The sequence below is a fragment of the Rhipicephalus sanguineus genome, chromosome 8 (genome assembly GCF_013339695.2).
Source record: "Rhipicephalus sanguineus isolate Rsan-2018 chromosome 8, BIME_Rsan_1.4, whole genome shotgun sequence".
In the NCBI taxonomy this organism is placed as follows: Eukaryota; Metazoa; Arthropoda; class Arachnida; order Ixodida; family Ixodidae; genus Rhipicephalus; species Rhipicephalus sanguineus.
Window position 1 is genome coordinate 6,778,666 of NC_051183.1, and position 26,331 is coordinate 6,804,996.

Genomic DNA, 26,331 nt, shown 5'->3' on the forward strand with positions numbered 1-26,331 from the left:
GAATATAGCTCGCTGAATCATAGGGATACAAATGGAATGTTTATTAGACTGCTATAAAAGCGGAGCTAACATTGGAACCACAGACGTTAATCTGATATGACGTCTGTATCGTAGGAGTATACGCATCGTATGAGTATCATGTATAGTGTTTATTGCTTTCTTGTAAAATTAGATAGCAAGCACCACAACCACAACTGACGTTGCACCGACATTACGCCTGCAGAGGCCGTTTTCCAAACCAGTTTATAGACCTGGCGTGGCTCTGTGGTAGAATACCTGATTGCCACGCAGAATGCTTGGGTTCGATTCCTGCTGGGATCCTAATTTTCATTCTTTCCATTCGTCGGGTCAACGCTGCCGATGTCGGTTTTTCTTAACGCTCTCGCATTTAATGTCTGTTCTCACCGTTCCTGGGTAGATATAAACTGTCAATCACCTGTGGCGCATACCCATGCACCGCTGCCCGTGGTAAGCGGGTATGTGCCACACGTGTCTGGAGGAAAGGGTTTGACGACGTACGCGACAGGATTTTCACTTTATTCATGTCATGACGCGACAGTCGTATTCGTTAAATCATGTTGCCCTCCCATGCAAATTTTGGTCGGCACTAAGTTAAGGAGGCGATCATGAGAGCCCCCAGACGTAGGCGGCTAGATAGATAGATAGATAGATAGATAGATACGTAGATAGAAACGCTCAAAGTGCCAGAGGTTCGCTAAGAAATACTTGGCATTTAAAAAGCAAAATGTCGACACAAACTTTATTACGGTTGCATATAATGGCTGACGCAACAAATTCTGAGCGGAAAACAGTAGAGATGAGTGGTCGTACGCAATGGAACGAAGCCCATCCACAAATCAGCGTCACAGGAAGCGTAATACTTGAATAAACACGGTATACTTGTTTAAAGAAACACGTAATATATCGAAACTGCGAATCAAGCGTTGTCACCGACGCGCGGGAAAGAGTCAGAGTGGGGGGCACTTCTTTTCGGCGCCCAGCAAGTCGATCGTGCGGCAAGAGAAGGCCTCGGAGAACTCGCGCATGTTGAGCAGCGGCATGTGGCATCGAAAGCGGGGCCACAGGTCGCCCACTTCCTCGCGGCTGGTGCACGTGAGCAGGCAGAGGCGCATGAAGAACACGCGGTCGTGCTGCACTCGCTCGCGGCCGCGCGTAATCCGCGCCTTGTACTTGAGTCGGTACCTGCGCGTACATACAATACGTCGTATGAGATCGAGTCAACAACGTCTCTAAAGGTGCATTCACACTTGAGAAGCCGAGAGAAAGCGAAAACGCCACAGCGGCCGGAAAACCGCGTTCGCGAACGTAGAAAATGTTCACATTTGTTCTGCCCCTCCTGCAAGCCGCCTTCGCCACTTGGAGAATTCATTCTATTTTGTCCGTTTACCGAGCATTTAATTCCTTAGCAAATTCAAGTAATGTTTGCAAAACGCGGAAAAGAAATAGCTTTCACCTTTTCAAACCGTTGTTTCGGGAGATACACGAGCAGAAACTACATAAGTGGGCACACAAGCAGCGGCGGCGGCGGATTCGCCCGGCTGTGCAAAGCCGAGATATGTTGCGGCACGCCGACTCGCTGCTGCTTCACATTGTGCGAATTCCAGTATTCTCGGCAATCCTAATCCAAACCAGGCTCTCGAAGAACGCGTCCTTGTCGAGGCTGTGAGTTTTGTCGTGTTGAACGGGTACATCTTCAAAAGTGCGCTTTGTGAACACAGACACAAACGAAAAAGTACAGGACATAAGGCAACGAGCGCACTTTTGAAGATGAATCGACATTAACTAGCCCGCCTTATATCCTGAACGGGTAGTTCGCAATTGCGCCGATGCGAGCCACCGCCGAAGCCCTGGTGGCCATGTTGAATTTGCGGCCGGCCGTTGTTTACATCGCGTGGTTTAAGCTAGTGCAGCCAAAGTACGGCTTCCGGTGAAGCGGAAAGGCGATCCGCTTTCGCTTGACGGAAAAATCGGTCTCTGACCGATTTTTTCGCGTCGGGCTCGCCGCCTGGTTTTCCGGCCGCTTTGGCGGCGAAGCGAGTGAATTTCCCGTGAGTTGTGCCGCTTTCACCTTCTTCGAGGTCAAGTGTGAACGCGCAGAAAAAATTCGCACCGGAATAATGACTACGCATGGGCGTTCCCTACTGAAATGGTCCGTATGCCATTCCAATAATTCCGTATGTTTCCGTAAGATATCCTACGGAAACATATAGAAAACATATGGAAAATATACGGAAAACATGGATTCCGTATGGAAACATGGAATTATTGGAATGGCATACGGAACGTTTCAGTAGGGTTCTTGCTATTAGGTACAAACAGCGGAACGTAAACATTGTGTTAAAAAGACTGGGCGTGCAAACACGGACGCAGGAGAGATGTCGGGACACGGCGAACACCGACTAGCAACTGAAAAAAGGCGCGAAGAGGCGCAAAAGAAGGCATAGACACAAAAACGTATCTGCCACGCCCAGGCAAGAGGCGTTACCTACCAATCCGGCACGCGTGGTGAGAGATAACTGCTCGGGCATTTGATTTCTCCTTTATGGAACTTAATCGATGGTTGGCTCACGCATGCTCTACTACTATTATCAATATGCCAGGCCTCAAACACCAGACGCGTTTCTTCACGTGCCTGTACAAAACTGCGTATTCATAGAATTTCGGAGTTCGTTTAGTCTCGACAATGTAAAGCTAGATTGAAGCCTGCGGTCAGTCGTCTCTTAACATTATGTATCGCGATTAAAACTGCACCCTTTTGAAAGTCGTTTTCGTCGCACAAAAACTCTAGAATAACTCGGCATTTTCCTATCAATAATAACTATGTCACGCTGTTCGCACGCACGCCTTTCGTGAAATGGAAGTACCGGTCGCGAAGAAAGGCATGCGAGGTAGATGACGACCATTATTAGGGAGTTTTAGGTAACCGTTTGTTGCCTCCCGGCCCACTCCCACATGGAGCAAAAGCGCAACCGCCTGACACTCAGCAGCGAGCACCTCCGCTCTACTCGGAAACTAGACCGTAATATTGAATAGATTGACGACGAGTGCGCAAAACGAATTCAAGGTGGCTCAAACATAAGTAACTCCGCGCACTCAGGTTGCGAGTGGTGTATCCACACGACGGACGGCTCCTAGGATAACTGTTCCGCATTTCCACAGGCTTCGAATAACACGACTGGCGAGGCGAGCAGATGAGATAAGCAGAAGAATCGACATGGCGCCGTTGCTTGAGGGAGTGCCGTCGGCTTGGAATTTATCGAAAGTGTAGAATTTATCGTCTTCGTGTGACTCGTAACTTCCCAAATGACACTTGCATTTGATTTACGTTAGCGTCTAGAAGGTGCAACATACCGTATTCGAGACCATTTTGACTGTTTCCGGAAAGCTTTGTCAAACTCTCGGTGCTTGAGGCGTTATTGTACTTGACGTCGACAGACAGACGCAAATTACACCAACGGAAAGCTCAGCGATGTCTTCTTCGCTGAACGCATGCGACTGTGCTGGTAAGCGTGAGCAGAAAACGTTCGGCTGAGAACGGCTGAGGAAATTTGAGCTAGAAAGACGCCCCAAATACTCCCTTTCTTGGAAGCGGCCAACTACGGGCTAATTGGTATTGCGCAATTCCGAGAACGTAGTGCGACTACTTAAAGCAGGGACAAGATCAAAGAAAATGACGAGGACATTTTAAGCACTCTTTTTCCCTCGATTTTTTTTTTTAGTGTAGATGCCTGAAAGCAGCTTTGAAGGCTTCAGCAGCTTCGAGTGACAACATTTCACGATGTCACACTACCCAGTGCGCCGCTAAGATGAAGGAGTAACAGTGTTTGCGGCTGCAGGCAATCCGCATCTTTAACCCGCCACGGTGGTCTGTGGTGCTCGACTGCTGACCCGAAGGTCGCGGGATCAAATCGCGGCCGCATTTCGATGGAGGCGAAATGCCCAAGGTTTTAAGTGCACCTTAAAGAACCCAGGTGGCCGAAATTTCCGGAGCCCTCCACTACGGCGTCCCTCGTGACTATGTTGCGGCTTTCAGACGTAAAAATCCAACAATTATTAATTATTATAATACGCATCTTTCAAGTTTACCTTGCGTCTTAAAACGGTAGTGAACTGACAAGACTGCTCTTATCAGTTCACTACGCATGTTTCTGCATTAAAAAAAAAGGCATTCCAGAAAGTTTGAGTCACCAAATGCGCCATTAATGTTGGTTACCGTGAGTGCTATCATGAACAGTGTTGCTCTATACGCGGCGTGCAAAGGGGGATATATATGTGGGCTTTTTTTTATGCGTATAGTTTTCAGTTTCTTTAGCGTCCTCATAAAACATTGTACAAACATCGAAATGCGTTGTTAGAAAAGATCAGTTGTGTTAATTTACTTCTTCCTAGGTTATCGATATTACCTATGTAACGGGAAAGCTACAGACGAATGTACAAATCGCACACGAGCAGTCCTTATCAGAGTGCTTTTCGAAGTAATCGTTAGCGCAGGAGTCAAAGACGGTGGCTGGCATCTTGCTTCGCCGCGCTGAGCTTTCGTGTCTGGCTCAATCGCTGCTGCCGTTCTGCTCCGTGCACTGGTTGCAGCTTGCCTAACGTTGTCGAGCTTTTCGGTACGTAGGCAGCGCCGGTCTTGTTCGCTGAGCAACTGCATTGGCGACGCGTTGCTATACCCCGTAGGACCCCGAGCTCAATCGTCTATCCCCAGACTAAGGAGACCAATCGGAGACGTTGCTGGTTACAAACACAAACGAAAATATCAACAAGCGTGCAGGTTCGACTGATACGTCTATACCTCTTTCACACATTTTTGTAAGACAAAACATTATGCCAGTGAATTCCATCTACAACCGTCAGCATAAATCTGGTTTAGTGAAGAGAAACAGCCCTAGCAGGAATACAAGTCAACGCAGCAAAATATAATACACGTAAACCGGAAGAATGGCACAATAAAAAATGTCGCACTAATAATGGCGAACACAAGCTACGGTTCACGCTACCAACATTTCTAAATGCAATTAGTAAAGAACAGCTCTCTAGCATCGCACAAATTTCATGTAAAACACTACGGATACTTTTTCTTGTCATAACATCATTACCATAAACTCGTTTACTTTTTGTTTCAGAAACTCACTGAGAAATGGTTACATTGTTTTGGTGTTTATAAAAAATGTATTTATTGAAAGAGTCCCTTACAGGTGGCACGTGCAAGCATGCTACATACCTGGACGTGATCCATGAACAACGCGCTGTATATGTAAATTTTTCGTGATTTTGGGACGTTAAACTCCAGCAATTATATTGTATATGTAAATTTGATTTATTTATTTTTTTCCTCGTTGCGACCACCGTTATGCCGACGTGTGTGTAGGGTGACACTCTCAAGCTGTTTAACCAGCTTTTGCTTTCCGGGTCGCCCGCAACTTTGCTTATGCTGTTGCGAACAAGGTCCACTAAATTCAATTCAATTGTTAATAGAACTGTATTTTGTGATGTGCAGCTTATGCATAATCTTGGACGTCGGCGGTATTCAAGAGAGCCGACTCGAGAATGGACATACCTGTCGAACGCGATGCGCGCCGCTCGAGTCCAGAGGAACACCTGGTCCCTCTGCTCGTCCAAGAAGGAGGCCGTCGAGTTGCTCAGTCGCCGGTACTGCTCCTCGTAGCAGCGAATCACCTCGTCGTAGTTGTGCAGCGTCTGGTCCGTCCACCAGAGGTCCTCAATACCCGACGCCGACAGACGCGCCCCCATGTGGCCCACGGCGCTGCTCAGAGCCATAGCTATGAGCACGCCCAGGGTGCCGTAATTGAAAGGATCGCCGGCTTCCGGATAGAACAGCGGCGGCTTCGACAGCAACGTTGGCAGGAACAGCTCGGCACCACTTCGAAGGCTCCACAGCTTCAGGTAAGCCACGTCGCCCTCCAGCTGGAGTCTGTCGATTACAGCTCTTAGCTCAGGCTGTTCAAGCTTATCTCTACTGCCACTTCGCAACGTCAGAAGTTTAAAGAAAAAATACGGTCACTGTTTGGAAGTGTCCAGGGTCGAAGTGTTCTAACTAACTAACTAACTAACTAACTAACTAACTAACTAACTAACTAACTAACTAACTAACTAACTAACTAACTAACTAACTAACTAACTAACTAACTAACTAACTAACTAACTAACTAACTAACTAACTAACTAACTAACTAAATGTAATCAACCGTTTTAACTATTCGAATAAGCTTTGCTAACCAATCACCTTAGAAGAATCTTCCATATGCCCTAAAGTTGCATCCGACTATAGTAAGAACTTGTCGTTCCTTGTTTGTCCAAGATTTGCTACGTCCATCAGCCACTTAGTTTTCGTGAGCGCCCCGAGGGCTTGTTGTGATGCGTTGTGGTCATTCAACTTTGTGGGATGAATACTTAAGACAATGTAATGTGTGCCATTAATTACACTTCATGTAACATGAGACAATTATTTTTTTTGAAAGAACAGCCACCGGCAACTAGACACCAGAATGTCATCAAAAACGATAGGGATGCCGAGCACAGTGGCGACTGCTTACTTTCCGTACAAGCCGTACTCTTCGTTGCCAACCTCCCTGCGCAGTAGCGTGTCCAGTTGGGCGGCCTCGATGTAGCCGTTGACGAAGTCTGCGGGCGGCCTGCTCAGCTTGGAGTAGTTCACCTGGCGGCTCACGCTCACCGACACGTCCGAGATGTTCGGGTTGATTGTGATCAGGCGCACATTTCTCACCTGTAATGCGTGCACGCATCAGTTTACAAGTGACGCCTCGCATTACGGCAAGCATTTTCTGTACCGAGCGGTAACTTTATGTCACCGACTTCGGTAAAAACGGCAAACGTGTGGCAGTGACAAGGTTCGCAGCACCGAATAATTAACTTTTATATACAAACAATACCGAAAAAAATTTAAACAAATAATGGGACACGGATGAAGTGCCTGCACCACGCCAATGTGGTTATATTTTCATTTTTCTATAAGTCTCGAATGACATGACAGCGATATAATACTAATATCTGGGGTTTAACGTCCCAAAACTACGATATGATTATGAGAGACGCCGTAGTGGAGGGCTCCGGAAATTTCGACCACCTGGGGTTCTTTGAAGGGGTACTGACACGATATTTCTGAAAAATACCAACAGCGAATATAGCTTCGAAGTTATTTTAAATGAATTTTGAAGTTTGCGTGAGCGATCGACATCCTCGTGCTACTGACACCCTCAAAGGGTAGAGTTACTGTTTATGCTACCTTTAGGTAGCAGAGTTGCGCATCTGTCTTCCAAACGCCGCTAGCAACCATGCATTGCGGAGAAGCTGACGCTCGGGCCAATTTTTGTTATTTCTCGACGCCGCCGCTGCAGCGAACTGAATTAACACTAGCCATCGACAGCCAATGTTTATCGCCGGTCTTCGACACGCCAGACATGTTAAAGGGCCCCTAAACCACCCAGAGGTCGAAATTTAGTTGTGGCGTCGCAGTTGTGCACGAGACTACAGCGAACGCTGGCGGAGTTGCACGCGCTTTCTCGTTTCGCTCTTTCCTTCGCTAGGCTGCGTTCATCGGCTCGTCTATCCACCTCTCCGAGGGCCCTTCCTCAGCACTGTTCCTCAGCGTCCGAGATGGAAACGCAAGAAGCGCGCGCATCTGCTGGCAGAAAACAGGCTCTTGTTTGCCCACTGACAGCGTCTCTTGCTCGCGACGTCACCTAATCATACAGGTGACGTCACGGCGGCTGTTGTCGACAGAGCAAAGGCACGGAGAGGAGCAGGCGAGCGTCTGTTGGTGGTTTTGTGGCCCTTTAATCGTCGACACGGTAGGCATGTCGCCTGCAAAAACGGAGTGTGACTTCCCCGCATAGCTGTGGTTGCTAGCCGGACCTATGCGCAACTCTGCTACCTAAAGGTAGCATATGCAGTAACTCTATCAAAGGGGACTCTTGGGGACCCCCTACTTCCCTCACGTGACCACGCTGCAACAAGTTATGATGACGTCATAGCCGACATGTTTATTTTGCCGCGTTTGGGTGTGTTCCAATACTCACCGTAGACGGCTAAATAGACAGCTAAGTGGACAGCGGCCATCTTAAGTCCCATTCCAATTCTCACGTAGCCGGCAAAATAGACAGCTTCGAGAAAGACAAAAACAATGCAGGCTACTTTGCTGTCCAAACAAGATGGCGGCTCAGCGCAATGCTCGCGTATCTCGGATCTCGCCGGTATGGTCGTCTGTACACCAGTAGGCGCTTTTCCAGGCGCTCAATGTAAGCTACGTTAATTTTTTCATAGGTTTGAACACGAAAGAGGCTAAAGAAAGAACATTTACGTTTGTTTTTCTTAGCTTTCTCTTCTCGACGCTAAGTGGCATCACGTCGCGTAGACGTCTTCTAGACGCGTTCCATTTGTCGGACAACATGACCTCGATGCTGTCTTCTAAGCTGTCAGCGTAGACTGTCTACGATGCTGTCCAGAATTGGAACACAGCCTTTGCTCCAGCAGCCTACTTCTCGGCGGCTGCTCGCGAAGCGCGCGGAAGTGCGTCACAGTTCTGTGTGCTGACGTGATCGAGCGCTGCACCCGCTAGGTGGTGATAGTTGCACCCAGAGGCTTGTTTTTGAAACCGAAACTGACACTGGTCGGTAATGAGGAGCCTGTAATTATCTGTCGCGCGCTGCAGCAAACGATGTGCCGTGTTATGACTAACAGGCCCCCAGCAACACACTGCAGCAAAAAAACGCGAGGCCAAAATTTTTGGGTCAGTAACTCTTTAACGTGCACATAAATCTAAGTACACGGGCCTCAAACGTTTTTGCCTCCATAAAAGATGCAGCCGCCGCGGCCGGGAACCGATCCCGATCGCCGTAACTAGAGGCCGGATATTTAGGCATTAAAAAAGCTCGTTTTAGGTGCCAAAATTAGGCAGCCAAACAACGATTTAGGCTTCTAAAATCGTAAATATAGGCACAATAAATTTTGACCTAAATGCAAATAGTTTCAAACGAAGACGTGTGCGACCTCTATCTATGGCAGGAAAGCAAAAATATCGTTGCTTAAGATGGCACAAAGGCGCCAAAAGTTGAACACATCCGTGTATTTGTGCTTTGTTCCGCATGGTTCCTAGAACACGGTCTCTCCTGTGTTCTTCGCGATGAGTCAAGTGTCCACTGTCGAATCAACACACTCTCGGGTGCCTTTTCGGCATTACTGAGAAGAGCAGAGGAGCAGATATCCAGATTCCTAAAAGACGAGAAGGGAGGCATTCCTCTTATTGGCCGAGTCGAATCGCGTAGAGCTAAATTTCTCCTCTGTCAGTGAACCACTGGCGAAGCGGGGGGGAGAGGGGGGTGAGGGGTGCAACCCCCCCCCCTCCCCGAAACTTTTCAATTTTGCATGTGGATATATATACATGCACACATTCAAACGCACTCACGAGCATACATAAAGTATGGTTGAACCTCCCACCCCCCTCCGCTCCATCCAAAAAAGATTCTGGCTACGCTACTGCAGTGAACACCATACAGGTAAATAAACAAAGCAAAAGCCGCGTGCGTATGGTATTTTTCTTTGTTTATTTGCTCCTCACTCTCCTTTCCGCTGACGGCTCTCTGCGGTCTTGCATTCGCCAATTTCTCGCGTCATACCAGTGCGGCGGCGAATGCTCGCCGGCGTGTCCCACTTCAATGCTGCTAGCGGTTGTTTCCGGCAGTTGGTTGAACTAGAGGACTAGGTTGAACCCCATAGAGTTCCGAACGGTCAATGTTGTGCGGCAACGTGACTCACGGGCTGAAACTGCACCCGGGAGCGAAACTTGAGGCTAATTAGTATTCATATAAGCGCCAATTTTGTCTGTTAGTTCTCAGAAGTGTTGTGTCTAACAAAGAAAAACGAGCCCTTAAAAGTCTTCTACCCTTCAATATTGAAAATAGGCATTTCTAGGCATTTGTAGGCAAATAGGCACAAACGCCAAAAATAGGCATTTATAGGCGCTGTAAGAACACTATAAAAGCCCTTCTTAACCTCTGATTCATGCTCATATACCAAAGTGGCGCGATAGGAGCGGAAGGAACAAAATAGGCATTTACCTAAAATCCGGTCTCTAGCCATAACCACTAGACCACCGTGGCGGGGCGACATGAGATGAAACAGCAACTTATGAAGTGTGTTAAGGTGTTTAATAGACAGCACTGAACGACAATGAGTAATGGCGACAGTCACGGCAAGGCACGAATTCCCTGCGCGAGCGGCGTTCTTTTTCAAGCAACCAAAGAGGACGACCCACTAGAAGGCGCTGGAGAGGGTAACCCATAACCATGTCCCAAGGCATCTCTACAAGTGTTATACTATATGCACCGCCTGAAAGCGCTAAGAGGATGGAAGGGAGAAACAAATTATTTCCTTTGCTTATTGTGACACCGCCGCTTCAATTGCTTTAGGTGGATTTCATACACAGCTTGGCGAACACAGGAACGTGTCATTTTATGACACTCGTTAACTAGAACCCAGTCCGGGAAATACCAGTGAAGTAGGATCTTCATACACACACGTATTAGTTATAACGCACTGAAAAACGAAAACGCTGAGGTATCACTTTAACAAGGTCACAAATTATTCTTTAAAAAAACGCATAGCCTGGAAACATGTGTACCTGTCGTCGTTGGGGAACCTGAAGAAACCGATGAAGCCGGTATTAGCCCTTACAAAAATATGTTTAGATAGTCCATATAAAGTTTGTAGACATCTGTCTATAAAATCAATTGACGTTCTATAGCTGAATTCTTTAGACTGGTCTATAGACAGTCTATGGAATAGTGGCCGCACTCGTTTTTATAGACCAGTCTACAAGAAAGTCTAAGTCTATAGATTGGCTATAGAAGGTCTGTAGATTGATAAAAATTCATGCGTTTAAACCGATGTCTGCAGAATGTCTATAAACAAAAGTCTATAGGCTCATATAAATCTACTTTGGTTTACTTTTGTCTATAAAATATCCACAGACAAATGTCTGTAGATTATCCATAGGCTATTCCTATGACCCAGTATATAGAGTGTCTACGGACTTATTACCTCACAAATATACTGTGGTCTACAGATTGCCTAGAGGCAGTTCCTGTAGATTAGTGATGTATAAATTTATCCCAATAAATTCTGGAAAAGAAAACGATGCAAAGCACACAGAAAAGAATGACAAGCACAAGCGCTGACTTACAACAGAGCTTTAATCAGAAAAAGATACAAAAATATAAAAACTTATGACAAAGCATGCGCGAAAAACAAATGCAGACCCATTTTTGCATACAATGTAACGAAGCTACTTCTCCGTCAATAGAACTTTTACTATACAGACAATTTATGGTTCATCAAACAATGAAAATATGGAGTGGCAGGACCAATATTTGCCCCAGTTTTTCTCACACAGATACAGCAACAAGGAGAGCATGCACTCGCTTAACAAGTTTAATTGAACTGAAGCTCACATCCACCAACGATAATTTACATATACGTGCTGTGCTACTTCGAATGAATTAAGTTTGTAGTTGTATGTGTGTACTCAATGTTACTACCAGTTCAAAACGTGTTTCAGACAATTGAATTGCCTTACAGTGAGCCTCGTGTACAAACCTAATGAACGAGCGAATGGAAATTTTTTCGAGGGCCTCGTTTCTTTGTTAGACACAACCAAATTAATCGAACAGACAATTAAGCCAGGGAAAGCATAGCGGACATTAATTGTCGTCTTCAAAGGGGCACTGAAGAGCAAAACGATTTTTCTCATATTAGTAAATTACTCTTTCACGATACCAAAACCACCACGCTTGCTGCGAGAAGATGCTTAGTAAGCACGAAAATACGCAAAAACAAAATGTGGGTGGCGACGCCACCTTGAAGTTTCCACACCATTCGCCGTGACGTTACATGTTTTGACGGCGCCTACTAGGGACTACGTAGTTCCTAATCGGTAAAAATGAAGTACATTGTCCTCTGAGGGGGGCCAGAAACTTGACATACCAAGTTTGGGGTAATTTTATTGAGCAAATGGCGTCAAAATAAGATACACTTTGAAATCAGTGACGTCACGCGGGAAGATTTCGGCGCGAAATTTAAAAATGAAACTTTGACGTTGGTTTTCTCCTCTATTAATAAACCTATTGTGGCGAAATTAACGACATTACAGTTCTCAGAGCCCAATTTATCGATCTAAACCGATTCATTGTTTCTCTTTAGTGTCCCTTTAATTGTAGTGTAGTAATAATGGCGTACGTTGAAATTGATTACAGTGGACGAAAACTCACCCTTTCCGTCGGTGGGATCTGAATACACAACCTTCTAGTTACACGTCTGGCGCTTCCCCGTTTACTTCGTTGGGTACTTATGTATTTGTTATCCCTAGGAGTCTCAGCCAGCACCGCACGTAGCCCGGGTGGCGAGTTTGGAACATTCATTTTCGACGGAGGGCATCACGTGGCACTTGATCTTAGCACCACGTAATAATAATAATATCTGGGGTTTAACGTCCCAAAACCACGATATGATTATGAGAGACGCCGTACTGGACGGCTCCGGAAATTTGGACCACCTGGCATTCTTTAACGTGCACCTAAATCTAAGTACACGGGCCTCAAACATTTTCGCCTCCATCGAAAATGCAGCCGCCGCGGCCGAGATTCGATCCCGCGACCTTCGGATCAGCAGTCGAGCGCCATAACCACTAGACCACCGCGGCGGGGCCTTAGCACCACATACAGCTGACCAATAAACCCTCGCATGCTAACTTGATGCTTTAAGTCTACCGGGGCGACGCCCTCGCTGAATCTACGAAAGTAGGGGATCTTTTCGATCGTTTTGGTTGTGTATAAAAAAGAAACGAGGCCCTCCAAAAATCCCCTTTTTTTCTTTCATTCACCGCGAAGTCCTTGCCCCGGCTGACTTATGCCTCAAGTTCGCATGCGACGTTTTATCGGTGAGCTGCCGCCTCATGGAAAAGATCGCGTGCCACGTGACAAACTCTGGCAAAGAAGAGTGTTCCACACTCGCCGCCTTGAGTACGAATGGCACTGGCTAACACTCCAAGGGACTACACATACATAAATGCCCAGCAAAGCGTACGGCGAAGCGCTTTCCGTCGTAGCTCAATCGGCTGAGCATTGGGCGTTTAGATACCATCAACGCAAAGGGCGATTTTCCGTTCACTTTATTCCATTTCAATTTAGGCCATTATTACTACACTACAGTTAAAGCCAACAATTAAAGTCCGCTATGCTTTCCCTTGGCTAATCGATTTATTTGGTTGTGTCTGTACACACCCAAGAGCTACGATCTGCGACAGACAGACTAAAATATTTAATATAGAACAATTACGTACATTCTTTGCAAAAACGAGCGCGGCACCGTACACGGCGACGCAGCTACGAACACATAGCCTCTGAGCAGCATGGCGTATGCATGACCGCGCCGTGTGTGTACATGTGTCTATCTGCACACCCGTCTACTTTTATAAAGTTGATTTGCACGTTAGTTAACTATAACCATGCTTATAACAATAATTGATGGGTTTTAACATCCAAAAACCACGATTATGAGCGACGCCGTAGTGGAGGGCTCCAGAAATTTTGACCACCCGGGGTTCTTTATACGGGCACCTAAATCTAAGAACACGGGCCTCAAGCACTTCGCGAGCCCTCAAGCAAAGCGACCGCCGCGGCCGGGATTCGATCTCCGCGACCTGTGGGTCAGCAGTCGAGCACCTTAACAACTATATATTTAGACCACCGTGGCGGGTAACTATGCTTATTGAACGATAATGTCTGTTGCATTTCCACCACAGAAAGGGTACGGGGCGACCAGTAATGTTTAAAAGCAGACTCAATTTTATAGTGACAAGGCATGTGCACGTCATTTCATGCAAGGATGCCGCATTGCATACAGTCAAGGAAGAAGGGCAAAACAACACAAGGCCTGCATAACACAAGCATAGCATCGCGCAATGCAACGCATATTCTTCAGGCTGTTTTTAGCTCTAATCGACGCACACGGCAACGGCTCCGCGGAAGCGTATAACGAACACCACAGAAGGCAGAGACACTAGTACAAGGCATACTTTCGTATCAAACACTTCCTCTTGCACACCATCTCTATTATCGCAGCTCGCCGCTCGGGCAATCTTACCTACACAAAGTTGTCATGCACAGTCACGCGATTTGGCAACGTTCTTGAACTCACCGAAGAGCGATATTCGCTGTGGCGACAGTCTCGTCAAAAGGCGCGCGCTTGTGATCTTGTTCAAAGCTTCGCGCTCGTTGGGGCTACAACACATGGCCGTCAACGATTCCATGTCAAACAACGATGCGTCCGTCCCGACACGCGGTGTAAGTACGTGTCCATTCCACGACTTCCAGCGACGATACCGGCACGTAATATTAATCAACGTGGTAAAAATACATGCGCGCAACAAACTTATTTCGGCATTACACACTGCGCTGCAAGAACTTCTTTCACAACGACCCTCAAATGCGTCAACTGCCTGAACGGCTTAAACGCAACGTCAGTGCGCCTGCGCGCCCCCTGGTTTGAACTGATTGGCTCTCGCTCAGCGAGCGATTTGAAACTGAGTTGCAGCTGCGCGCCCTCTTCCGTTCGTTTGCCGCACCGGTTCTCGCTTTTCTCCCCTTCCTTATCGTGTTCGCTCGCGCGCCTTCACGATTCAAGGCGAAACCCCATATGCGCAAAAATTCACGCGACAGCGCGATTCTCTCGGTGGATTTCATGCGTGGTGGTCGCGTCGTCCGCGATGCCGAGTTTACTCGGCCTCTCGCCGATCGTCGTGCCGCTGCGAACGGTTGCGTCGTCCGCTACGCCCAGCACCTCTCTCGGATTGAGTTTCGACTCTCTGTGATGTCCGTGCCTCTGGCCGATCGTCGTGCCGTGACGGTTCCCACGTCAGCCAGCCGAGCACCTCTCACCGATTAAGGCTCGCCTTTCCGTGATGTCTTCGTGCACCTGCTCATCGTGCCCCGTCCATGAACTTCGCTGACAGGATCCCCCACTCCTACTCTTTCCTTCTACTCTTTTAATCCCTCCTTATCCCACCCCCCTGAGAGCTACTGCTGTGGTGTCATCCCCTGAGATGGACAATTGCGGGGCTCTCAATTTTCTTCACTTCCTGTTTTTTTATTATTATCAAGAATCACCCCCCCCCCCCCCCCCCGACAGCGACGAGCGATGCTATGAGCGACGAAAGAAGTCGTTCGCGCGACGTGTTGCGTGGTCGATTTCGCGCGATCGCTCGGTTTTTCAGATTTGGAAACCGTCGCATGTCCGTCGCTCGTCGCCCGGAAGTGCTGTGCTCAAGCAGCCAATAGCAAAACACCGGAATAAGATGCATCAGTGACGTATTGCTGATTGCCGCCACTTTCTTATCGACGCACATCAACAACAACGTTCATCAACATGACCAACGGCGACGAGCGCAATGTTGACGTTGTTGAACGCCAACGCTGGGACCCGCGCCGTCTGTGACGCGGCTTGGCAGCACGTAGCAGCAGTGATGGGATCGAAAAAAATGCTGCAAGACAATGATAAACATTTTATGTACCATTATGCAACAAAACATCGTATTTTACATCGCATACCGCTGAGAACGGGCCACTTTTGGTACGAGTGAACGCCCTCATGCCAGCAACAGTGGAGATCGCTCGCCGAGGGCGTCGCGTGAATGGGGTTTGCCCATCGAAGCGACCGCTTGCGCGAAGACGACCTACGTCGCGTCGCTCGTCGCTGTCGCGTGCATTTTCGCGTATATGGGGTTTGGCCTTCACGGCAGTGCCTGAACGAAAAAGCAACTTCTTAGTGGGGAGGCCGCTTCTGAGCGATTCTTCAATTGTATTTCCAGTGCTTGCTGTTTAAACATACCGTTCGTGGACCATTCGTGTACAGGATATGTAACGAACGGTCCGTTTTTACTACTATCTGTAACAGCTGTTGCCCTCACGGCCGTGTCTGTGTGTATGATCACAAGCATGTGGAAAACTTGAGCCTTTGACAGCAAGTGTCTGCAGTGCCGAGTGATATCTCTTTGAAATTTGCACCGAGCCAGTGTCACCATCGATGACTCGCCCTTAGGGCGATTCAGTTGCAATTTCTTTCTTATTGATGTTCCCTGTTAATTAAAATTAATATATTCTAAGCGGGAGATGTAAGCAAGTGCATACACACATTATCAATTTGAAATCGCTTACTGAAACACGATTTAATATTACATTGCACGTCGTCGTAATGAAAACAGAAAAATGCATATTTGTTGAAGAACATCTTAATTAACATATTAACTTCTGAAAATGTCGTGAAAATGAACAAATATAATGAGCTAGCGAAAGGGCCACAGCTAATTCGCAAAATATTTTTAACAAAATTGGTTTCTGGGCACAGTGCTTCGTATATGAAAAGAATGGCGAAATACTGTATATTGAATAGTAACAAAAATGAAAGCACTGCAGTGGGCCCTGCTATTTGTGTCTTGAAAAAGAGCTGTTGTACTCTGTTCACTGTTTGCCCATCGTCCCGCTTCAAACCTGCGATTTCCAGTGTTCGACGAAATACATTGCCCTTTGCATTGTAGCAACGAAGGCGGAAAGAACCACACAGTCCTTGCAGTACATCCAGTCGGTGAGCCATAGAGTGCGACATACTTAGTGGAAACATCTTTAGCACTAATGTGAGCATGCGAGTTACGAGGGGAAATATATATGTGCCATGTGCGCCAGAATGTGTTAATGAGATATACAAAAACGCAATCCTGCTCAATTTCACATTGTGGTTCAATTAATTAATGAGCCCCCTTAGTTCTTTTTTAACATACCTTACAGCTAGGGCCCAATGGGGCAATAAGGAGTGCATGCTTAGATGTTATATGAACAAAAATGTAGCAAAATTGCATAAAGTACACACGTCTGATAAAATTTCAATGAAAAACCTTATTTTCAGCAAGAAATTAAATAACTCCACTTTAGCTTCTGTCTTTAGACAGTCTATAGACTGGGATTTGACAATAGGAAATAACACCAATTTATCAACCTTTGTATATAGACAATCTATACACTGGGATTAGACAAAACACAAACTTCATCAACTTAACTTTTGTCTATAGATTGTATATAGACTAACAATAGAAAAAAAAAGAACCATACGTTTTTAAAACTTTTGTTTATAGACAATCTATAGAACGCAATTAGACAAAAGATGACAAGCATTTATAAACTTTTGTCTATAGATTGTCAAAAGATTTTCTTTAGAAAAAATACTAAATCTACATAAAGGCGAACTCGACTACAAGAAGTCTACAGACACTCTATAGACTGTCTAAATCCATTTTTGTAAGGGAGAGCTTCTGCGGCACCCTACAGCACAGCTAATATATGTACGATAATTACAATGTGAATACATGAGCTAATTAAAATGTTACTGTCAAGCTTATCTTAAGCAACGTGCACAGTAGCATCGTTGTACTTGCGAAAAAACGGAAAGCAGCGGATGCTGTCGGATAATAACTAGCCGGCCGTCTGCGCGTTAGCGGCACGGTGTTCGTGTTTCTTCACTCGTCAAAGCGATGGTCCGTTCGCGCGTTGTCGATGCGATCAGCCGGCCACGAGGAGCGGTGAATGATGCAGCAACGCTCAATAGCGGCCCAGCTGTGGCCTCAGTTTAGCGCATGTGTGAGTATAGCGATTCACGGCCGCCACATCTACACTGCGAAACTTCTCCATGCACGCATCGCCATCATGCTTCTTAAACTATAGAACATAAAAACGGAACGCGCAACTTTCGTCTTATTCACGGACACATAGCCAACGCCGACACGGCGTAATCGGTTACACTTCCCGCAAGCGGGCTAAAACATTCTCAACGCATTAAGCTTCATTTCACCCACATGCACGTGGCGCGTATTCGCTCACAGTCACGAAACACAAAAAATTACCGCCAACGACATCAAGTCATAGAAGCTAGCAATCACGTGCTTGAGATTGGGGCAGGGGACAGGTGGGCGTTGCCGTCCGCCGAGGACGTTTTTACAGAGTTCTACGTTATAATTAATGAGCGTGTGTATTGCCGAACCCGGTTCTCGTTTCGGTGCACTTGGATTTGCACATTACTAGACCTTCCCCTCGATTTCGACTAAGACGTCCTTAACACCCGTTCGTTCCCTGACCCGCTCTGCTCTCCCCTTGTCCCTTAAGCTCACACCTATAATTTTCCTTTCCATGGCGTCGTCCTCAATTTAAGCTGAACCCTCTGCTTAAAGCCTCCAGGTGAAGTAAGTGCCGGCAAGATGCGAGTATCACGTCCTTATTTGTGGGGAGTCCTAAACCAACCGCCATGCATGTCCGTTCTTCCTGCGGCAATTATCGTGTTGAGAGGCGTAAATTCGGACCTTTCTGGTGGCTTCCAGACGCGAGGGCAGCTCCAGCCAGTGGACGCGGTTCATGTGGTCGACGACGCCCTCTAGGATGTCGTCGAACAGCTTTCGGCTCGCCTCGACGGCGCTGCTGTTGATGGTCAGGTTGGCCACCAGGGCAGGCCACGTGTAGAAGAGGAACTGGCGCGTCGTGTTCAGGCACATGATGACCACGTCGCGGGCGTGCTGCTGCTCGTAGCGCCGGAAGAAGTCGTAGCGCAGCACCTCCATCACCACCTGCACGGTGATGTAGGCGGTCGCGTTGCGAAGGCCACCGCCCATCACGATGCCCATGACGGTCCTGCGAAAGGGTGGCACTCTGTCATCCGCATTTCTCACGAGAGCTCAGTATTGACGATCACAGGTGTAGACTTCAGGCGGACTTTAACGAAGGACACGACTACAAACGGTGAACGGTAAAGCAAGTATGGATACTAAGCAAGCAGTAAATTACAAAGGGAAGGATACATCGACACAGCAGTCCATGCAATATCAGTATACTGGGTATTGTAGATTGTATGAGCGGAAAACAGCAGGAATGGAAGGAAAAAACTTTATTTCTATTCCTGCTGTTTTCCGGTCGTACAATCTACAATATGTTGCACAAACCGGCCCAGTATACCACCATATTGAGTATACTGGGTGTTTTTTTTTTTCTTTTAGAAAATATGGAGAGTTTATAAAAATGCTGCGACAGCCAGGCTTTTGTCGTCTTCGTACACTAACTCTACGTTCAGGCGGAAGTACTTCGACGCAGCAAGTTAGAATAAAGTGATCAATTAACGAAAACTTGACAATTGTATATTTAATTATTGACTTGAGGCCAGTTGTGTATATGGGAAAGTTGTAGACCATCACAATTTATGGTGTGCCTAATTTTTAGAAATCACAAAAATTGCACGTAATTTGGGATATTCATCATCGAGTTTCGATGGCGATAGCGAAACCGTGACCGCCGGGGGCGCTGGAAAGGCGGCCGCTGACGTCAGAACCGAGTTACGCCTTTGATTGCCACAAAAACATCAGAGGTAGCATTCCAAGAAAACTCGACTTATTTCGTCGACGTTTAGGTCACAGCCTTATTTTGAAAAAGACCAGAATCTGGTCTATTTCTTTTTTTTTTCAAGACCAGAGCCTGCTCTTGGAATGATATCGGAGCGATAAAGCTGACAAACTAATGTCATCGCCGTCATTTTATGCACATCCTGTAGCATTTAAACAGAACAGTACCATCTACATTTGGACGGTGACGACGCATTCATTGTCTCCGCTGTTTCAAGGCGAAAGTTTGACATGGCTCAGGGGTAAATAATTCCGACCTCCGCCCTCGTCGGCTTGAACACGAATGCTGCCAAAACTCGCGTTCCTGGAAGTAAAGCAACATAAGGCGCAGAAAGCTTCCGAGGGAGGAAAGAGGGTCAAAAGAACCGGTATATTAAGGTAAAACACTTGTATGACTCATGAGTGAAAGAAATTTGCCCAGCTTGCACTGAGTCGCACAAGGCTGGGGCAGAGCAGAGCCGGTCGGCACTCGGCTGGTCCTGGCTTGACACCGTGAACCGGCTAACGGCGGGCATAACAGCCCTGCTGTAGAATCGGCAGCGTGAACACGAATGACACCAAAAGTCAGTGGTTTAATGAGTGTCTCGTGGGAGCAGAGGCGCCCACGATATGTGCCCCGCCTGTCGTTCTTTCACACAGAGATAACGCGATAGCGTTAAAGAGCTCGTTTCTCAGAAATTCCTGGCGTCGGCGTCGTTTGCTGTGAGCGAAAATTGAGCGTTGTCCGTGAGTGAAAAATCGAGAAAGAGGCAAATAAAAAAATAACAGAAATCTTCGGTTTGGGTGAGAACCGAACCCAGGCCTCCTGCATGGCACCACAGAGCGATGCCATTGCTTGACACTTCTTCGCGCAGAAACACTACGTGAATGACACGTAGTGGGAGGAGTCTCCTTAACGTTGCATGGCAGAAGCGTAGTACCACGCCAGGCGTCAAGACGCGTGAATTGCACAACGATTGGTGGTTTTCAAGGTCCACCCATTGCAAAGCACTCAGGCATATTAAATCATCATCAGCAGCCCTATCAAGAGCACCAACAAAGTGAGCAGCTGTGAAGGTTCGTGTTGCCTTACGGACACATAGTGGGCCCTTCGCTGATTAAAAAAAAGGAAGAATTACAGCGTAGTGGGCTCTTAACAACTGTACTTGCCTTGGCATTATTGTCTGTTAGTTCTCATTAATATTGTACTTGCAGTAGGCATTCTAGGATAGTTTGAAATGGCTAATGATACGCGCACAGACTTTCGTTTCCTTGCGGCACGGTTGAGGCATCCACCGAGAGCCGAAGCGAGGCTAGCAGTTGAGAAGGCGATACGCGCACGGGACTCGATCGCGTCCTACTCTTGAAGGCGAAGCTCAAGCACCCTCGAAGTTTTAAATTCGAAGCATTTCTTAGCGAACATTTTGCACTTTGAGCGTTTCTATCTACGTATCTATCTATCTAGCCGCCTACGTCTGGGTGCTCTCACGATCGCCTCCTTAACTTGGTGTAGACCAAAATTGGAATTGGAGGGTAAGAGCATTTGACGAATATGACTGTCGGGTCGTGACATGAATAACGTGAAAATCCTGTCGCGTACGTCGTCAAACCCTTTCCTCCAGACACGTATGGTACATGCCCGTTTACCACGGGCCGCGGTGTACGGGTATGCGCCACAGGTGATTGACAGTTTATATCTACCCGGGAACGGCGAGAACAGGCACTAGTAATTTAAATGCGAGATCATTAAGAATAACCGACATCGGCAGCGTTGACCCGACGAATAGAAAGAATGAAAATCAGGATCCGCGCAGGAATCCTACCCAAACATTCTGCGTGACAATCAGGTATTCTACCACAGAGCCACGCCAGGTCTATAAACTGGTTTGGAAAAACAGCCTATGCAGGCGTAATGTCGGTGCAATTCAATTGTGGTTGTAGTGTTGACTATCTAATTTTACAAGAAAGCAATAAACACTGCATATGTAGTCCTGCGATACAGGCGTCATATCAGATTAACGTCTGTGTTTCCATTGTTGGCTCCACTCTTATAGCACTCTAATAAACATTACATTTGCATCCCTATGATTCAGCAAGCTATATTGAAGCATGGCTCGACCCCGGAGGAGTACATTAACGGAAATTGCGTATAATCTTCACATCATTGCACCATGAAGTGCACTTAGTTTCGCATGAAACAGATTTCCACAACGCGTGGGATCTGTAGAATTTTTCAAACCTGTGTTTTTTCCTTTCTTTGCTTCGCACAGAATTTATGATTAGTGGTAACCATCGTCTGTTAGATGGCGCCTTGTCAGTTCAGGTTATGTGCAGTTGGCGCTGTATTTTTCTATTTATATGTTCTTTTTTCTTTTCAATAAAATTTCAGTTGCGAGTACGCGCTTGTCCTTGCATGTTCTGTCTTCGTCTCTGTTAGCGTTGCGCTATCAAATCATCAAAATGAAGCAAGGGCTGTCGCGTGCGCTCTCCTCAGCGTTAGCTAAGGTGACTCAACTTTAGCTTCTGCAGTTCACGTGCGTAGCCAGTGCACTTAATATCCTTCATTGTTTTGTTTTGTTCGTAACATATTTTTAGTTTCCTAATGGTGAAACTGGGACTACAGCCTATCAAGTCGAACAGGAACAGCGCCTTGATGGATCAGTAAGATTACCTGTCCATATTTGCTTTTAAGGTGCGAAAAAATACAATCACAAGAAAGGAGACGGGACATCGTTTTCTGAACGTAGGCCTACACCAACTCGCCCAACAAAAAGTTCTCTTGAGATTACCTGCGGTTTGTCAAGAGCCGTGCGCTGCTTACTTGATCTGTTTGAAGCCTGTGACGAGTATCTCGGAGTCCTCCTTTTGCCAGTGACGCTGAGCCACGTCACGGTTGATGCGTTCTAGCCACACGTGCGCGGACGCCCTGCTGTCCAGCGTGCCTAGCTCGGTGAAATTTGCTGACTTGGTGCGTGACTGCTTCGCGAAGTTGGCCTCCACGCTGCGGTCAATGGTGTCCACGTAGCTGAAGCTACCCTCCAGGTGTGACTTGTAGCCGATCACCTGAATTCCACGCAGCTCTAGCACTCATGTCCAACTCAGTAAAGACCAGTGAAGTGTCCTTTAAGGACATTTACAGCGCGCAAGGCTGACGATGGAGGAAGTGAAAACCCACAAATTTAACATTAATTTGCGATAGTCCTTATAATAATTGAATATAAGATGTCTGTGTGTCGAGCAATGAACCTAATGCTGTGGACAAATGAAGTGCGAACAGCAATGTGATCAGACCTGCTGCCAGTAATACATCGATTACACTGTCACGTACGCAGTTGCCCGAAATGGCACAGAGCCAAACACGACCGTTACAGAATTCCGCTTGTGCGAACCACCTGTGGTACCCGAATGCTAGCATACTTAATTCCTCATCTTCTCGACAGACATACACAGGCTCTAGAAATTATACAGAAATCACTGTCCTTGTACTCTTTCAAAAAAAAAAAAAAAAAATATGCCAGATCTTACCTCCTCTCATGTCCTCAAGATCAACAAGTTGTGTATGCAGTACTCATAGGTTCCTTAGGTTTCGTTATTTGCTGTTTCGTGACTTTTCTTTATTATTGCAAAACTATGTATTCTGTTCGCCTTGTATGGAACTGCTTGTGTATATATTATTATCAATGTAGAAAGTTATCTCTGTCGTCTATGCCCTGAGTGTGCATTCGCGTGCTAGGGTCCCGTCAGGCAGAGCACATCTGCATTTTGCCCTTGTATCCAAGACATTTTTTTTGTCTGAAACAATGAGCTTAATAAAACGTCAAAATCATGGCCATGCCACAAAAATCGGCAACGAAGAAAATGTGCTTGTAAGCCGTCACATTTTATTTGTTCACGATGGTACGTAGAAATACAACAGGGGGTCAAGATCACTTCGGAGACGGGGGCCCACTCATTCAGTTACCACCGAACCCCGATAAACTCTTAGCCAAGTGTTTGCTGCAGCTCAACGGACACATTGCCCAGCTGGGTGTCACGATAACACACCGATAAGTCGAGTACCATTAGTTTCACGTGGCATCAAATACAGCTGTGCGGGCGCAGCAGAAGCCTACCTGGAGCACCTCCTTGATGTAGTCGTGGTAGATTCGCTCGTTGGTCACGGGCGTCGCCTTGTAGCGCAGGGAGCTTCCCTTGCTAATGTGCAAGAGATCAGAGTCGCCAACCTGTCGATCGGTCAGTTATGAGAGAAGGCCCGAAACCCTGCTCCCTTGTCCTGCCGTCATCGCTACTGACATGTCTGACCCCAACAATTTGTTTTTCAAGCAGTTAAGCAGCATTCCGCATATACACGTCCACGGTCTCTTTGAAGCAGTCTGTTCTTGGCCTTAAATGAAGCTTTGGCCTGTCTAATAATGCATTTCTCGCTACTTACGGACCAATGTATTGAGATTAATCCGACACTATGGGACGCTTCCAGGGACGACGCGTTAGGTACAAAGGTGCCAAAAGTTCAAGTAAAACATCCTTGGCGTTCTTTGTAGGCTGGTCCGTTACTCCTATGTTTCCTACCTAGAGATAAATTTACAGTTACAGACGAAATTTGCATTTGTTTTTGCTGCTTCAGCTAATCGTGATGGGGAGGGACTGCTCATTGTAACATTTCTGTGATCATTTTATTATATCTTCAATATTGGAGACAATGTTGTCCCGTGTGCCTTTGAATTATTTCAACAAGTAAAATCCGTATCGGCACAGCAGTACCAAAGCAATTTCACTGACTCATGCTAACCTTGGTGAACTTGAGCTCGAAGACAGTGATAATGCCGAGGTTCAATGCGAGGTGGATCATCTGCCTGACGAGTTCTGCGTAGCTCGCTCCCGTAACCCAGCGGGCCGCGTTGGTCTTCTCGAAGACCGAACGCACCCGGTCTGGCACCGGCTTCCTCGTGGTCATGAAGCGATGGCAACTGCCGTAAAGCGCGTACATCAGATGGATTCCGCTGGGGCTCGGTGGTGGAGGCTTGGCAGCGCTCAGCAAAGTTCGGTTTACGCCGCTCCAGAACGAATCTGCGGGGTGTATTTAGCAGGTTTCATTAATCCGAAAGTGCGCTTCCCTGCGCTGCATATTCGCCCAACTAATGGCGGCACCTGTCATGCTTCAAGTGGAGGGGAGGTCCTAGTTGCACGTGCTGGGGCTTGTCTGCGCGTTTATATCGATAGAGCCGAGTCTACATTTTCCGCGTCATAGCGCAAACGGACCGTGTTTGGACACGTTGTTTTCAGAAGGGACTAGCCGCCATTAGTTGGGCTAACTGAATCGCAGGAAAGCCAGCTTTACAATTATGAAAATGTTCTATTGCTGGGGTTTTACTCCACAAAACCACGATATGATTATGAGGGCCGCCGTAGTGGAGGACTCCGGAAATTTCGACCACCTGGCGCTCCGTAACGTGCCCCAAAATCTGAGCACACGGGCCTCTAGCATTTTGCCTCCGTCGATGTGCGGCCACCACGGCCGTGATTCGACCGCGCGACCTTCGGGTCAGCAATCGAGCACCATAACCACTAGACCACTATGGCGGGTAGATTGCAAGTGCCGATGTCTAGGTGCCAACGGGTACATTCAGAACGGCATTCTATAGTTGCGTCACCAGGTTACATACTCGTCGGCCGTGGTAGCTCAGCGCTTAATGTATCACGTGGCTGAGCTCGAGGACGCGGCTTCCGAACCGGGCACCGAAATGCATTTATCTCTAATAATAATATGCGGTGACGAACAGAGCCAAAAGATCTCCTGAAATATAAGCATACGCTTCGAGAGAATTTCTTTGTTCTCGAAATTTTCCATACTTTCATCTCTGATGTGAACGAGTGCCTGCTGTACCGGCTTTCACTTCTGGAAACCGAAGTGACCGCGATTACTGCATACTTCTTCAGAAACTTCTGCAACCTGAATTATATTACGCTTTCAAATACATTAAAAAACAGATAATATTGATAAAGGACGATAATTAGCGAGTTCATGTTATACGGGTGGCTATTTCCAGAGCATCAGGGAACATTCCCGAGATTAGCAAAGGATTAACAATGAATTCAATAATGCATGCCAACGTACGTGCGATAGACGAGGCATCATCCATATCCCTCTAATGTCGTTCATTCCCACTGCAACATTGTCCTTAACTTTCATTATGATAATAAATGCCACACTTCAAATTCTCCTGAAAGTGTCACTGGCAGCGAACGTAAATCTTCGTAGACGCAAACACACTCATTCTTACATTGAACTGAGTGTTCTGGCGCTTATCAATGCGTTGGCGTCGGAGTAGGGCAATTTTTCTTATTTCCTCTTTTTCCCCGCTGCCTGGATGTTAACGATGGTACAAGCATGTCTCAGTGGACCATCCTGCCTCACCCTTGAGGTCTTCGATGAAAGACTGTGCAAATGCTCGATGGTGCGACCAGGAGTGACAGACGAAGTCGTAGAAGTTGTTGCACGCGTCGCCACCCTCCTGCAGCACGCGTGCCTTCAGGTACGCCGCAGCCTCGCTGCACTGGGTGGTGTAGCAAGTGTACCTGCAAGAACAGAGGTGCCACTGATTTCTTACGAGATGACTTAACGACGCCAACGGACAACGAAGCCAAGAAGACACAGAAGTCATTATTTGTAGTTTTTAAACGTAGTGTGCGAATTATAGCATAAAGGGAAATGAATTACTGCAGACGAGACAAATATACCTGCCGTGAGAGTGAACCTACAACCTCTGCAATTTATTTGGTCTCAAGCTATAGTGGGGCTTATGCGTACG

At 46.9% G+C, this 26,331-nt stretch overlaps 1 protein-coding gene across 1 annotated transcript; it reads right to left on the bottom strand.

The window, feature by feature from the left end:
- Positions 1-968: 968 nt before the first annotated feature.
- On the bottom strand, positions 969-24,592 carry LOC119402584 (neprilysin-1-like). The gene is made up of 7 exons (XM_037669724.2): positions 24,312-24,592; positions 23,635-23,745; positions 22,344-22,585; positions 18,458-18,782; positions 6,579-6,769; positions 5,582-5,956; positions 969-1,203 (listed from the first exon to the last, which is right to left on the bottom strand). The coding sequence occupies exons 1-7, from the start codon at positions 24,507-24,509 to the stop codon at positions 969-971; spliced, it is 1,677 nt and encodes a 558-aa protein (XP_037525652.2). The 5' UTR covers positions 24,510-24,592.
- Between the last annotated feature and the right edge of the window lie 1,739 nt (positions 24,593-26,331).

Excerpts from the sequence above, each read along its gene's own strand:
- LOC119402584 (XM_037669724.2), bottom strand. The coding sequence starts at position 24,509 with ATGTACGCGCTTTACGGCAGTTGCCATCGCTTCATGACCACGAGGAAG. Across the intron at positions 18,783-22,343 it reads ACAGGCTTCAAACAGATCAA|GACCGTCATGGGCATCGTGA; the intron begins GTAAGCAGCGCA and ends ACCCTTTCGCAG. Across the intron at positions 6,770-18,457 it reads GTCTGGAAGCCACCAGAAAG|GTGAGAAATGTGCGCCTGAT; the intron begins GTCCGAATTTAC and ends CACGCATTACAG.